Source organism: Mandrillus leucophaeus, unplaced genomic scaffold (assembly GCF_000951045.1).
Source record: "Mandrillus leucophaeus isolate KB7577 unplaced genomic scaffold, Mleu.le_1.0 Scaffold643, whole genome shotgun sequence".
Classification (NCBI taxonomy): Eukaryota; Metazoa; Chordata; class Mammalia; order Primates; family Cercopithecidae; genus Mandrillus; species Mandrillus leucophaeus.
Window position 1 is genome coordinate 475,167 of NW_012106953.1, and position 16,013 is coordinate 491,179.

The 16,013-nt window shown below is 46.8% G+C and overlaps 1 protein-coding gene across 3 annotated transcripts in view; it reads left to right on the forward strand.

Annotated features, from left to right (window-relative positions):
- AMOTL1 (angiomotin like 1) overlaps positions 1 to 8,987 on the forward strand; it is a 188,692-nt gene extending 179,705 nt beyond the window's left edge. For all 3 annotated transcript variants that reach the window (XM_012000930.1, XM_012000931.1, XM_012000932.1), the window contains 2 exons: positions 1,652 to 1,927; positions 3,025 to 8,987. In XM_012000930.1, coding sequence (XP_011856320.1) covers positions 1,652 to 1,927; positions 3,025 to 3,131 — 383 coding nt within the window. In that variant the 3' untranslated portion in view covers positions 3,132 to 8,987. The remainder of the gene's footprint in view (positions 1 to 1,651; positions 1,928 to 3,024) is intronic.
- Positions 8,988 to 16,013: the final 7,026 nt, after the last annotated feature.

The window sequence follows — 16,013 nt, forward strand, 5'->3', positions numbered from 1 at the left end:
GTGTTTCCTGCATTGATATTCCTCCTTGTTGTTGTCATTGGTGTCCACGTGTCACAAACACAGGGAGGGACTCTCCTAGGGGCTGAGGCAGGTTCATAGGTGACTGTGCAGTTCCCCACATGTCACCATTGCTTGCGTGATGGGTTCTGGAAGGAGGTGGAGGTGATAGCATATACCTTCCCAATTGCCCAGGGGCTCCCAGGAGCTATGGCTGGCTAGTGACTTACTCAGCCTGTCACTCCCTACGAGGACATCCTGCAGACTCTGGAGTTTCCACAGGCTGGGCGATGAAGTGGAAAGAACATAGGTTGAACTCCAAGTCAGGCACAGCTGGGTTTGAGTCCCATTTCTGCTGCTGCTTAGCTGTGAGATGTTAGTTTTTCTGAGCTTCCATTTCCTTCTCTGTAAGACAGGATAAGGCCTGCCTCGCAGGAAGGACGTGCAGTATGAAGTGAGGTGATGTGGAAGCACAGGTGAAGGCCTTTGCTGCTCAGCATGGTCTGTGGGCCAGCGGCACCGTCACCATCGGGGAGCTTCTTAGAAATACAGAACCCCAGGCCCTGCCTGCTGGATCATGTCTTGCTTTTAACGATATAGCCAAGTCATTGGTATGCACATTGCATTTTGAAAAGCACTGCTCTCGGCAAACCGAACTGCCCTGAGTTCTGAATGGGCACCTTAAAACAGCCCTGGCGAGGAGACTTGATGAATTGCTGGCTATCTAACCAGATAAGAGGACAAATACTTGATTGTGCTTACCACATTTTCTATAGGCTAGCGTTCTAGGGTGCTGGCACTTTCCTTCTGGTGTGCTGTATTTAAAAATAAAAAGTTATCCTCCCGCCCAGCTTTCCAGGAAGGCTCTGAGGAAAATGGACACCTGTGCACACCACGCCTCCCATTTCCATAGCCAGCGTCTCCTCTTCCCCACCCCAGCCTCACTCCTCTTGGGGAAGGGGGTAAGGAGAGGGCTAAGTGGCCTTTCCTAGGAGGCTGGCTGGCTGGCTTTCTGCTTCTGGGAGGCTACAGTTCCACTGCAGAAATGTGCAGGTAGCATGTTTATCTTTGAACCCAAGCCTGTAGGGGAGCATCCATCCATTACGAGGAGTAGGGTGGAATTGTGAACTATTCAGAAGAGCAGCAAGCCAATGGGAACATGTCTAGGACCAGGGAAGCCTTGTAGCTTTTCTTAAGCACACTGCCATGCTTCAGGCCAGCCCTTCTGGGCCACGTTGGGGGCAGCAAGCCTGGTCTCTACAAAGCCTTGCAGGAACCTCCCTGTCCCTCCTGCTGGCAATTAGGCACTTCTCTGTTCGTCCATACCACCCTGTGATTAATTGTATCCTACAGTTTATATATTAAATTATAATCAGTTTACTTGACAACTACTTCTCCACTCCAAAAAAAAAAAAAAAATCCTACAATTTTTTAGGAAGGGGACTAGGTCTTTCATTTTTTATTCTCTCAGTGTTTGGTATTTTATCAGGCTTGTAATAAGTGTTTATTAAATGCTTGGGGAATGAATCAATGAATGAATGAATGAATGAAGCAGTCATCAGTCAACAAGGAACAGACCTCCAAGACTAGATGTAAAAAAACAAAAAAAAGGAAAAAAAAGAATGTCGTTGAAAAATCTGTTCTCTGCCCTCAGGATTGCTGCTGGGGAAGGAGCACCATGAACACGCCTCTGCCCCACTGCTGCCACCCCCACCCAGCTCAGCACTGTCCTCCACAGCCTCCACGACGGCAGCCAGCAGTGCCCACGCCAAGACGGGCAGCAAGGACAGCAGCACACAGACCGACAAGAGTGCCGAGCTCTTCTGGCCCAGCATGGCCTCCCTCCCCAGCCGCGGCCGGCTGAGCACGACCCCTGCTCACAGCCCTGTCCTGAAACACCCAGCAGCCAAAGGGACCGCAGAGAAACTGGGTATGTGGGCTACCCCACCTTGATGCCCCTGAAAACTGTGGAACTGTCTGGCCTAAGAGAATCTTTTGTTGAGCTAGAGAGGAAGCAGGAGCACCCATTAGCTCTTACTCTGTGGGGATGTTTATGAGTGTGGCTATCCTAATGCACTTAGGATATGTATGTGTGCCCTTTCTTATTATGGGAATAAATATGCATAGAGACATGTCTAGTTTATTACTATTTGAAATGAGTGCAGAGCTTGAGACTGCCCTGGCAGTGCATGCTTTTTAACTAACCCTTCCCCAGAAGGAGTGACAGCAGACCCTCTGAGGGACTGAATGCCCTCTAGTATGTTTGGGAGCCAGAATTAGGTACCAGGTACATCAAAGGCACAAGTTCACTATTGCCTTCCGGGCTCTGACTTGCCAGGGATTCTGGCCTCAGTGGAGGACATAGTGATGGAAGGAGAAGGTAGATTGACCTGCAGAGTCGGTTAACTTGTGACACAGCAGTTGGGCCAGGACTAACGAGCTGCTTAAAATATCTAAGGGAAGACAGCTTGGGAGAGGTGAGCTTTGCAGTGAGTCCCGAAGTGTCCTGGGTAAGAATAAACCTGGCCTTGTGCTAATCATGGTCATGGGGACCTCCCTTTTCAGGAATTCTTTTGAGGAGGCACAGCCTCTGTGGGGCCTAAGTTAACTGTTTCCTCCAAGAGGGTTGTTTATTTTCACTTTTCAAAGTAGACAAGTAAATACAATGTTGTCACTTTTTAAAGATGTAATTCTTTTCCGAGTAAGCCAGAGAACATGTAAAAAGTGCCTGGCTCAGAATATGCGCCTGATGGTTTTGAGTAGAGGGTGTGAGGGGCCCCTGTACAGAGTCCCACTATCATCCTCACCCTCTGAATCCTTTGCCATCACCATCCTGGTTTGTATTTGTGTCTGAATCCTGGCCCAGTCACTCTGTGTGTTCCCGCTGTGGGCTGGATCATCTCACATGCACTGTGGTGGGAATCCTGGGTGTGCAGTGGTATTGGACGTGGGTCCATTTTAGAGAGCCTGGAAAGCCTGTGCCCCTCCTGAGGAATGGGCAGCTGATGTCTCCCCTCTATTTGGCAGAGAACTCTCCTGGCCATGGGAAGTCGCCTGACCACAGAGGCCGGGTCAGCAGCTTGCTGCACAAGCCTGAGTTCCCCGACGGAGAGATGATGGAAGTCCTCATCTAACTGCCATCCCTGTGGAATTTCAGAACGGAGCGTTGACAAACAAGGAAAGTGGCAGAGAAAGAAGAAAGACCTAGAAGGTTGTAGTGGGAAATCAGGAATGATTTGAACTGATAAAGATTTCAGACTCATAAGAACACATTTTATAAATGTTAAACACAAAAACAGGAGACCTACATGACTGAAGATAGAAGATAATGCGATGGATTTTATTACACATAGTGGAAGGGAGAAGAGGCGTGTAGGTTTGCAAACAAAGTTAAGAAATAGGAAATTGAATTTTTCATTGTACAGAAAATGTATCTCTTGGGGAGGGCTTGTGTATCCCCATTCTCTGATTATAAACAGATAAACCCAAATGTGGATCCTCCTTGGAATACCCCCATTCTCCTTGCCTCTTAGCATGTTTGGTTTAAGAAGAGCCTCCAAGAAATCTTGAGAGCCTGTCTTGGCATAATGCAGTGTGACTTGTGCCAACCGTGGGGTGTCCCGTGTGTGTGAGTGTGGCAGTGAGAAGAAGCATGGAGGGCGAGGGGGATATGAAAGCTGGTCTTCACCTAATTACCTGTTTGGTTTGGATTTCCAAGAGATGATTGGGCTTCTTAGCTTTTCTGAATTCTGCAGTATTTTCTAAGCAGGATGGATTATGATCTCAGTCCTCATCCATCCTAACTTCTAAGTTCATCTCTGTCTCTGCTTTACGGTCTTTAATTTTTTGTTGTTCCTTCATTTGTTTTTGTTTTTAATAAGACATAGCAGAATTCCTTAGGTATGGGATTTATGAGAGCAGTACCTGAACTGTCATCATTCCTGCTTGTTTGATAGTGACCAGTAGGACAAAGCCATGTGCCGCTTCCTGGCTGCTTCACCTTTGCATAGCTGGGTTGCAGCTGTGAACCTCATTCTGACTGTGAACTAAGCAAGCTTTGAGGAGGCAGGAGATTCCATGGGTCCCTGTGACATCTTGCATTAAGATCGTGGCACTTGCTTTTTTGTCTCTCACATCGGCTCTCTTGCAAGGAGCTTGACATTTCCAAACTCCATTGCTCTGTTGGGGAAGACTTAGGACAGCACTCCAGGAAACAGATGACAATTTACAGACAGTTGTCTCAGTGGTTTCCAGAATCCCACCAGCTCCCATGTACCTTCTTGTATTGAGGCTCATGAGCGTATTCACACTCTTTCCACCCTTGCGCACGCCTCTGCTTGCTCTCGATCAGCACCCAGACCTCCATGGCACTAGCTTGCCTCTGTTGTGAACTTCTTTTGTAACCTACCAGGCCAGTGTATATACAGTGTTGTCAGGCTTTTCAGGATTTCAGTTTTGAAGCAGTTTATTCAAAGTGAGACAGAAGTGCCATGGAAAAGAGGCAGGCGTGTGTTAGGTGGCAGGTCCCTTAGACCTCTGCTGTGACATTGCATATTCAACTCTTCTGACACTGGCTTCCTTTACAAATCTAGGAGATGCTGGATTAGAAAAGAGGAGAAGCTCATCAGGCCATCAGAGAGATGCTCCTGCAGGGTCCTGATGTTTATGTCCCTCCAGGTCAGCTGGATTGGTGTTTTCCCAGTTCCCTTTCCTCATGCTTGCTTAGAGGAAGAAAGAAAGGGGGGTACCTTTTCCAAGTACCTTCTAAATGAAACACTCAAGACAGTGCTACTCAGGAAACATTGCTCGGGTAGCTTATTTTAGGACTGGTCTTGGGTGTGTAACGCTGGTGAAGTTATAGCCTCCCCAAATTGAGGTGATAGAAGGAAGACAAGAGTGTAGGCTGGAGAGGGGAGGGAAGAAATCAGTGGCTTTGGCCACCCAGTATGACAGAGGAGTGGGAACTGGCCCTCTGGAGCTCTGCTTTGCCATAGGCACTGCACATTGTGCCACTTGCTCATCACCTCCTCTAGTCTGTCACTGAGCATCGGAGTACATGTTGTGCAAATGGGAAAACTGAGGAGCTCTGAGAGGCTGAGCATTGAGCTCGCCCCACGTCCTAGGGTGTGGGAAGAGGGCACAGGAGGCCTCATTCATTGGGGAAAGGATTGAGGATGGACATGGGTGGGGAGAGGGCATAGAGATCCCTTCCTAATCTCTGTTCCCACCACATTTCATAGGAGATGAGGTTAGGAGATGGCAACTAACTCTCTTAAGGACATTTTGACCCCAGTGTATGTTGGGGATGGACCAGAAAGTAAAATGTCTAGAGATAGGAAGGTAAGTCAGCTCTGCCAGCCCCTACCATCAAGTCTAGGCCACCCCAAACTTGGGCTGCCTCCCTTAGACGTAGGTTAGAGTGAGATACCCAGCCGTTTCTCCCAAAGCCTGGTCTTCATGCCCCAGACACCTCATTGCCCTAGTCAGGTGTCAGACTTGCTTGCTTTTCAAGGTCCGCCTGAGCTGCCAAGTGTTTTCATTGTCAGAATACAAATGGACACATGGCCATGTTTCAGGGCTTCAACTGCATTGTATTGTGGACTTTGACAACATTTTTTTCCTCTTAACCTACTAAGACTCTTCCTTAAGAATGGGATCTCTAGCTTTAAAATGCCACCTTCTGTGGGAAATTTCCTGCCAAGCCAGGGCACTAAATACTTTCATCATTAGAACTTTCCTGAAGTCCGGCCACATACTGAGCACGTGCTCTGAGTTCTGGGCAGCTCACACTATCTCAAACAGGTTTTCAGAAAAATAATGCAACTATATTTTCTAGCGCCAACTGTGTATGCAAACGGTGTGGTAAGTACCTTTTAATTAGTCCTCCACCCATCTGGAGTACAGGGGGTGAGTTTATTATTCTGATTTCACAGATGAGGAAATGGGCTCAGAGAGGTTAAGTCCCTTCCTGAAGTCTCACAGCCAGGAGAAGCCAGGATGATTTAAAACAAAGTTTGGAGAGGCGCTGCGCGTAGACCGTGGCTGTACGGCCTCTTAACATGCGGCGCTGCATCTTGGCAGTCTCTATCCCTGTCTGTGATGTGCATGTGCACATGTACCTACGTGGGTGCACACACACACAGCTCTCACACATCTCAGAGCCTAAGAAATAGGACTAAGTCCAGAACTCCTAGAATCGCCTATAAATGCCAGGCATAGACGGAAATTACTGTGTTCCACCAAAAGCACAGCTCCAAACTATACCTAAAAGATACTTCTGCACTTTGCAGAGACCTGGACTTCAAACGTTCCCAGTGGAGCCTTATTATAGAACTTGAGGGTCTTGTCTCAGGGTGAAGGGGAGAGGCTCCGGCTTCACAGGAAGGTATTCCAGCATTGTTCTGCTTCACCCTTGACTGTGTTGTCTGGCAGTTTCTGTGTGCTGCCAGGAGAGTATATGGAATTGGAGAAGTTGGAGTCAGGTCTCTGACGCCAGAGTTTCACTAAGTAGATGCCTCTGTACCTAAGAACTATTCCTGTCTGCAGGTCCATATAGCTATGCTGCCAGGAAAAACACATTATTTGCCAAAACTTTCAGAGCATGTGCAGAACCCTTTCTTAGCATTTTCTTCTCTCAGCATTTTCTCTGCCTGCCAGAGGCTGGCAGCCAATGGCACTGTGGAGTTCGGCATGTTCTAACCGTGCACGCAGGGCAGGGCTGCCTTGGCCCCCCTCAGGCTTTGGTTGGGAGAGCAGGCAATGGGAGCCCTTCTGGGTGCAGTCCTCTGGGGTTGCTCTTTGGCACTCATGTATGAGTTTGACTCCACAAGGCTTGGCATGGATACCAAAACAGTTGCACCAAATTAGTTCTGAACCCGGAACACAGAAGTCAGTGCTTCAGGAAGGAGGTGCTCAGAATGCCCCGTGCAGAGCAGCCAGTCATTCCTCTTGTTTGTTCTCACCTGGGTGTGCACCCTCATGATGCGGTGGCTGTAGCACCTTCATGCCAGGTGCTGAGAGAGTGGGAAATTCTTCCTCCCCACTGGCCTGAGTCCCAGAGACTTAGGGAAACAGACCTCAGGTGAGGCTGGGGACCTACGAAGCAGTGGATAATAGATCGGATAATCAGAGCTTTTGAGGCAGGGGGCTCATGTTTTCACTGCAGGGAGTTATGGTGAGCAAAGAGATGTGTTTTTCAAAACCAGAGTATTGCCCCGTGTCCACACTGGAGTAAGTGGAGCATGCTTCTCTGTGTTCCCTGAATGATCTTGCACTCCTTTTAAGCAAAGGAGTACCATGGCCATGGTCAGTGGGATCCCACAAATGTTCTTAAATGGGTAAGGTTTTAAGTAGCCAGAGAGTATCCAGCCTACCACTGGCTTCTCCACATCCTAAAACCTGAGACAGCCTTGGTATATGCTTTGTAAATGTTTCTTTTCTTGTTGTTTAAGTAATTAAAGTGTTTAAAATGTCTTCATTAGATGTGACGATTGTTTAATGAGTTTGCCTCTGACTTGTGGCTCCATGGGAGATAGGCAAAGTAATTAAGAAGTTACCAGAAATTGGTCGGCTGGGGAAATGCAAAAGTTAGCATTTCAGTAAGTGAATTTCTCCTGGAACAAACGAGCAATTTTTCCTCTTTCTCTTAAGTAGTATACCCTTTTCTCACTTAGTAATTTAATGGTATATAAAGACATGTGTATAAGTGAGTGCATACATATGAGGTATGACTATAGGGTTGTTTGTGGGAATTTCTTTTCTTAACATACAGAAGATCAAAGTGTTTCATCTCACCCCGCCCTCCTTAAAAGGTGTCTTTTGGGAGACTATGTGCTGATTGACTATAGTGCTGCCAAGTAAAAAGATCTTGGGAACTCTTCTACCAGAATGGCCTTCGGGGCTTGTAGCGTTCCTTTGGTTTCCCCTTAGAGATGAGAAATCCTCCTCCTTTGAGGATGGATTTAAGTTCTGGAAATAATCTCAAGTACTTGATAGCACAGTTGGATGAATAAAGATGGCAATTAAGGTAAGTTACACCATTTTTGTCTCTAAAAAAAATCCCTAAGAAATTTCTTGGAATGAGTTTTTAGACTCAGAGCCTCTCCAAGCGTCCGCTTCAAGGGAGGACCGTCCTCATTAGCACACCGATTTTAAAAATCAATTCTCTTGCCATGCCTCCTATGTGTTCACATCTCTGCATACACTACAGACGTAAGTGCATAATCATTCATATAAACATCTGGTAGGTATTCTGTAAAACTGTGTTTACTTTAGTGCATGTTATTGTCATGTTACGATGTGACTGGGGTGTTTCTTTGTCATGAAACTTTGCTTCTTCACAGAATTAGAATACTGCTCCCTCTATATTGAAGTACATATACAGCATTTTCTTATATCAGCTCCCAAAGTCTGGATGCCCGGTGTTGTGTTTACATGTGATTGTGCCTAGGAGTCTGTTCACATAGAGACACCTGTAAGTATTTATTACAAAACGGAATGTAAGCAAATATATCCACATTGGTTTTATTTGAATCAAGTTTTGTTTTGTTTTGTTTTTTTCCTTTTGAGGAGGAACAGGGAGCCTCCTCCTCCATGAGCACTTACAGAATTGTGTAAAATTCTGTGAAACAAGGGCGAGCATGGGCACCGGTTTCAGCCGTCCCAGTGCCACTGCCCTCCCACCTACTCTGTGTGTGTGCGTGTGTCGCTGTGCTTGGTGGCAGTGTGCCGTGCTCGTGCTGGGCTCTTCCCAGCAGACGCTGGTATCCGGCTGTAACGTTTGGCATCTTCGTTTTGCCAGTCTGTGTTAAGGGGTGGTGTACGTGGCCGTACAGCCAGATGGGTCTGTGTACCAGTGTGGGGAGTCCAAGAACACTGCCTGTCCCCCACAGCAAATATTGATGCTGTTGGTCAGCCAAAGATTTTCCTCTTCTTTGCTGCTTAAACTTGTGCCTTAATATTGTACATAATAAATGGATGAAATGGCAAAACGGCTCTTCCCTCTCGCTTACTCTTTTCTTCCTTAAAGAACTTACAAACTGGTGCTCAATAAATGTTTCATTTCGTTGTAATCCACTTAGTGTTTTGCTTCAGAGGCCCTCGGCTCCCCGCTTGTGGGCCTCACGCTGACACCAACACGCAGCTCTTGACTCTGAAGAGGAAATGAATCATCCAGACCACCGTGGCTTGCAGGCCGCCCACTCCCGGCTCCGCCAGACAAATAAGGAGAAAGGAAATGCAGGGTGACTGTGGGCCTGGCTGTCCACTTTGATCACATGTGAGTGTCCGCTTTTGGGGTTCCTCAAGTCAGAGCCTGCAAATGATCACTGTAAACTGGCTCTGTCTCAGGAATTCACCCAAGCAGCCTGGAGTCAGCCATGCCTCTGAGCCCGAGGATGGAAATGGGAGATGGGAGCTGTTATGTTAGCGTCTTGGGGTCACAGGAGAAAAAAGCGGGACTTTGGTGGAAAGGAGTCACATGGTAAGTGGGTGAAATTCAGGCCAGGAGCCTCGGGGACTGAAGCAGAACAGAGTAAGACTCATGAGACTATCCACATGAAGGCCCCTCCCCAGGATCACTGTGTTTAAGAGAGGGTGGTGCCTGCTGTTTATTCTGTGGTCATGCCTTTTCAGTGGAAGCCTCTCTCCTCCTCACCCACCCCCAGCCCTGGCATAGGAAAAGCTTCCTTGATGTGAGCTCTGGGGGAGCATGAAAGATGCATCTCTAGCCCCCCAATAATCATCGGTGTGATTTATATGCATTATCTTCTTCAGTCACACAACAACCCCGTCGTCATCCCCACTTTAAACCCCAGGAGACCGAAACTCAAACAACCTTAGGAAAGTAATGTGCAAAAGATGGCAGGGCGGGGATTTGAACCCAGGTCTACCTGATGCAGAGCCAAGGCACTTGCACGTGCAAGGTGGGTGGATGCTGGGAGGCAGAAGAGCTCACGCTCCTGTCTGCCTAGCTTCTTGTCTGTCCTGCTTCTACCCCGAGGAATCCTCTGCAGGGAGCGCCATCTCTGTGCGTGCATGCAAATATGACTCAGTTCATGTAAAGATGCACCCTTGCAGCTCCCCAGCCTCCACCTGTCAGGATGACTCTGGGAAGACAGCTGGAGGACTGCATTTGTGTTTGGGGTTTATAGGACCTGAGTTGTCGCCTCCCCACACTGATGCCACACGTGTACATCATGCGAGCCACCCCCTGAGCTCTGACCTTTCTCTTGGCCCCTTGTACACTCCAGGAGAGAAGTTCTCAATCCCAGCAGTTCTGTGTAGTCATTCCCAGTGGTACACGTCTGTGCCCTGAAGGAACACTGGCCTCCATTCTGCCTGTTGGGCTGGAGCCTCAGGAACCGCAAGAGATAGCGATGTGTTTTAAGTTGCCCAGGCTCATGGTGATAAGGAATTAGGTCACAAACGGGAAATAAACCAGAAGCAGCGAAATTCCTTTCTTAAAGCTCTGTGTTGTCAAAATAAAAGAAGCTTTCTGTCATTAAAGAATGTCGTTATGGTTTACTGTTTCTGTTGCCTTTTTATCAAGCGTGACAGTGTGTCTTTGATGTGCTTCCTTTATCTGCCTCTGTTCCTGGCAGGCAGACATCCCAAGACCATTCCAAGTGAGCCAGGACTCCCTCACTTGGTGAGTCTATCATCTTCAAAGTTCCTCCCTTTTTAGAATATTAGGAGATATATAGGTGATTTTTAAAATTGAACTTGGAGTTTATGGGAACCTGGGAAGCCCTCCGTATCTGATGTGGAGTTCTATCAAAGGGTGACTCTCCCCAAGTTTTTGGAGACTCATAATATGTATACAGATAATATAAGGATCATAGACTACATCGTTGAGTGCTTTGAAGTACAGTAATATGAATTATAGTCCTATTGTTAGAAACTAACAATGCCTAACTTTGTGTCCTGATGGGTTTTGCCTCTAAATCTGCAAGGGAGGCAGGATCTAAGTTTTATTGAATTGGCTTTGGAATAATATTTCATCTTAAGAACCCCAGAGGTAGGTATTATGGGACATTATTACCCCTGCACGTCAAATGAGGAAAGAGACTCAAGAGAAGTGAAGTGTGCACTTGGGCTCTGCAGTAGAAGCCTGGCCTGCTCATTTCTAAAGCCTTTGCTCTCTCTCTCTCTGCACTGAATTGTTGCCTTTGACTTTAGTTGTGTGTGTGTGTGTTGATGGTTTGTTTGCTTGCGTTTGTTTTTAATCGCTCTAAAGAGAATTGGTAAGCAGATGGCTAATTGAAAAAAACATTGAGGCCCTTTTTGGAAATGCAACTTTTTTTTTTTCAGCCAAAGTCATACGCTGGACAGACAGGCTGGATCAGTGGCTCTGGTCTGTGAGATGTATACTTAATTTTTACCTGCTAGACTTTGTTTATTAACATTCACCTGATAGGCAGCATGGTGGAGAAGGGACCAACAGGCAGAAGCTGTGTCAGGTCCGCACAGGGGCTGGGGACCTGCTCTTGGTTTTCCCCAAGTACACTGAAGCCACAGAGCTTGTGGTCCAGGAATGCTGACTGTAAAATGGAAGTGTCTGTCAGTCTAAAGAAATCCTTAATTGTACCTGACAGGCATCTATGCCTGGTTTCCCAATCACCTGAACCTTGGTGCCTTCCCTTCCATATTCATGGCTCTGCTTCTGCCCCATCTACTCAGTCATCTCTGCTAGGGTCCCCAGTCACCTTGGGCTCCTCCCCCACTCTCTCCTTTAGCTGGTCGGTCACCTGTTCCTGCCCACTCCACCCTCCCACGTTGCTTCTGTACTTTTATTTTCTCCATCCCCATGGCCTTAGTTCAAGACTTCATCTCTCACATGGACAATTACAGTAACCTTCTGCCTACTGTCTCATCCTACTCTACTCTTGACAAGGACACCAGAAAAGCAAGAGTAATAGTGACATTTACTCATTGTTATTATGCACCCAACCTCCTGTGAACCTTTCCTGTGTTAGCACATTGAATTCTTACAGTCACTGTTATTATAGCTCCATTGTACTGATGGATAGAAACTAAGAAGTAGAGAATTTAAGCTTCTTGCTCAAAGTCCTAGAGCTTGTGAGTGGCAAGGCTGGGATCCAAGCCCAGATAGACGGACTCCAGAGCCTCTAGACCACACTGTTCTTCCCCAACCCGAGTTTCTAGAGGCATGTCTGATAATGTTACTCTTTTGAGGGAAATTGCCACAGCACTATTAGCCCCCTGTGGCCTTCAGGATAAAGCTGTGGCATTCATGCCCTGCATAGTCTGACCCCAGCCCACTTCTCTGACTAGTTTCTCTCCACTTCCCTTTCTACCCCTACCTTCAAGTTGCTCTAGGAACCACACTGTGTCCATAATCTGTTTTGTTTCCATTTCTGCACCTATCCATGGGGTCCCTGGGATTGGGATGCCCTCTTGTCTGTCCAAATCTAACTCATTCTTCAAGGTGAGGCTCAAATGTCACTTTTCTCAGGAAGGTATTTCCAGTCACCAGGGTCGAAATTAATTGCTCCTCTTCCCTTATTAGCTGAGTCACCTGGAGAAAGTTGTTGAACTTCTGTAAACTTCTTCCTTGCAAGATGTCATGGAGCAAGTACCATGTCTGTTTTTTCATTAATGTGAATCAGGCACCTAATGCAGTTCCTGGCACACCACAGGTGCTTGAGTGTTGACTGAATGAGTCAAGGATTTAATGAGAGAAGAGTTGTAACGTATCTAAAATGGCAGTGCCGTGCATCACAGCAGCCATCCAGCCCTTGCCCCAAGCCATCTCCTGTTATAGTGAACTACATACACAAGTGTCTGTCAGCTCATCTGTCTGGGGTAGGAACCCTGACTTGTACCTAGAGTAGATGCTCATTAAAAGTTAAACTGACTGTGAATTCTCCCAAGCTTCTTATTGCATATATGTTCATTGACTGTTGTCAGGGAAACTGGAAGTAGAGCTCCTTAAGTAAAATTTTATTTAAAAATTACTGTGCAAGTAATACATATTTGTTTTTAAAAACAGTCAAATGAGAATACAGAGGAGAATACAAAGTAGAAGCCACTGCCTTCTCTAAATTGCTGCACGTAGCCATTAATTCTGTTAAGTTTGGAGGATTTCCTCCTAGGCTCCTCTACAGATACGTACAACCAAATAGATAGATATGAGTGAATGAATATAAGACCATGCTACTCATACAACTTGTTTTTTTCATTCAACAATAGGTCATAGACAGGTTTCCCAGGCAGCATGTGTAGATCTCTCTCATTGTGGTTTATGGCGGTATGTGTTCCTTTGTGTGGACGAAGGGGAGCTTACTGAAACCCGAGGGTGCTCCTGCACTGCCACCCAGCTCCTCACAGCATTTCCCCAGCAATAAAGGAGAGCTAAGAGCATGGGGAAGCTGGGGAGATGTTTTCTGTCCTAAGAAAGAGGCCAAAACTTGCAATATATAAGCCAGGCCTGGCCAAATGCTGGCCCTCAGTTCCTCCAGCGCATCAAAATGTTTCCATTCGCTTGTCCAGGCACTAAAAAAATTGATGATTTTTATGATGACATTGGGATCCCAAGGACTCAACAGCACCATGGCCCCAGCTGATGGCTCAGCCCAGTCTGGCCTGGAATGCCCTGTTTCCATCCAGAAATCCTCTGTCAGCTCTCTGAGGGGCTGATTTTCCATCCAGTGCCCTACCCTTTGGCCTAGAGAACACATTTTGCTGGCATAATTCTACTCAGCCCTAGTCCTGTCTGACTTTGTTCAGTGAGTTGATGACATTGATCTTTCCCTTGTCCCTGGCACTTTCATTTTGCAGAGCATCTATCAGTTTTACAAATATTTAGCTTTAGGAATAGCCTGTAAAAAGAAGCCCAGTTTATGATTCACTCATCAGGTTACTACTGAAAATTAGTTATGTGCCCAGCATGCTTCAGATCTTGGGGGGAAGCCAGATAATACAGAATGCCATGGCGATCCTGCCCTGAAGGTAGAGGAGGGGCAGGGAAGTGTACTGATTTCCTATGGTGCGCCAAGCATTTTATGTCAACCGTGGCATTTGGTCCTCACAACAGCAAGGACAGTGAGATTCAGAGAGGCTAAGCAGATTACCATGGTCTACACTTACCCAAGCAAGCAGCAGGGTGGCATTTGAGCCCAGGCCTGGATGACTCTAAAAGTCAGGATGTTTCCACTGCATCATGCAGCCTCCAATTTCAAGTCTGATTGAGGTCACAAGTATGAAAAACAATTTGTTCTTTGTTTGTCCTTGTTGGAGGATGTACACCAGGATCCCTGGACATATCTATCAAGCCCCCGCCACCCTCGGCATTTGGAGAGAAATTGGCTGATGGTACCCTGCCATGTACTGCAGGCCCCGGCTCTGAGACAGCACTGTGGACAACCTGCCTGGGTAGAGCAGACAGAGGCCCCACCAAAGTTTGCATGTGGAAGTCTCACATTTGGATACATTTAGAGAACCCAGTCTAAATCTTCCCCCCCTTCTACCTGTGAGCTTTCCATTGCCACCAGCAGGGGCCATCTACTGTCTTGTCCAAGCCTTTCCAGAAAAGCCACTGAGAGGGGCTCCCCAAAAGAGCCAGTGGTGTCCCCTGCGCTCCTCTCTTGCCAGTCTATGTAATTTCTCAATCTTATTTTACCTGGAAGAGGGTTAGTTGGAGGTGGTAACCATACTTTGTACTTTTAAAAAAAAATTAGGTGTCCATACTTTATATATTGATTAATAACAAATATGTTTTGTTGCATCACCGCTCCTCGCCGCCACTAAATTCACAGGCTCGGGCTTAGGCACGTGGTACAACTTGTCAGGCATGTACAACTAATGCTGGACATCAGCCATAAACAAGTAATGAGCAGAAACTGCAAAGCCAGCCACTTCTTTAAGTCTTACGTGCTTCTCAGTCAAGATCATCATAGTGTTCTGGAGGGGAAGATGAAAGCCCACTAAATTAGGGCTTCTGGTAACAAGCAAACAAAAACCAGACTCCTGTTTCCTGTTTTCTGTAGAGTAACACTGGGCATTCAATGAGTGGCCAATGAATGTGAAATCTCTGCTTAGTAATATCCCCAGCCTGTGCATAATGCGCTTCTTCTGAAGAGCACAGGTGTGTGTTTTATGCTACTGACACTGCTGGGAGAAACAGCTAGTGATGGCTGTCATGATTCCTGTTAACATAACTGGGAGAAAGGCAAACAGAGAGCTTGGTGCTTTCCGAAGGTCATGGTGAAAGGCCAGCAGAGCCAATTAGAGGCGGGCCCTCTTGCATCCCTGTTGGTGCTTTCTGGGCAAAGTGGGCCATCTATGCTGAAGTTTTGTGGACACTGGGTCTTTTCTGAGCCCTGCACCTTACCCTGCCTGTGGATCAGTAAACTGAGAAGTGATGGGCTTGGCCTGAATTGGCCAGGAAGTCACCTCAGAAGAGCTTCATGTTCTTACTTGTATGTCTAATGAGCCAACTGCTTCCACCAAGACATTGTTCAGGATTGAGGAGTTGGGATTTCCCCCAGTGGCAGAGCCAGGAGGGGTGGGCCCAGTATTGTGAGATCACAGCAGAAAATGCTTTGGGACTCTTTCTTTGACAACCTTGAAACCCTTGACCTTACATCGGGCTGAGATCGAATATTCTTGGCAGCAAGGTGGCAGATGAAAATAAAGGGGATCTTTCCCAGGGATAACAGGGCTGATGTCAAATGCAGTTCCCTTTTGCTTTTGAGATATAGGGTTGGAGAGACGCTACCTGTCACAGTCTGATCAATCCAGGTCACTTGGGACCACAAGTAGCACCTGGTTCCTTAGGAATCTTAGCATTTGAAAATTGTACAAGGCATCACAAATAATTCATGATGTAAATAATTCATACTGAGAAACACACTTAAAAGTAACAGACACACAGACACACATTAGTTTAACATTCTCATTATGTTAGATGAAGGGTGCAAAGATGAACAAGATGCTGTGTCTGACCCCCGAGAAGCTCACAGTCTTGGCAAAAAGACAAGAAAGGTCCACACTAT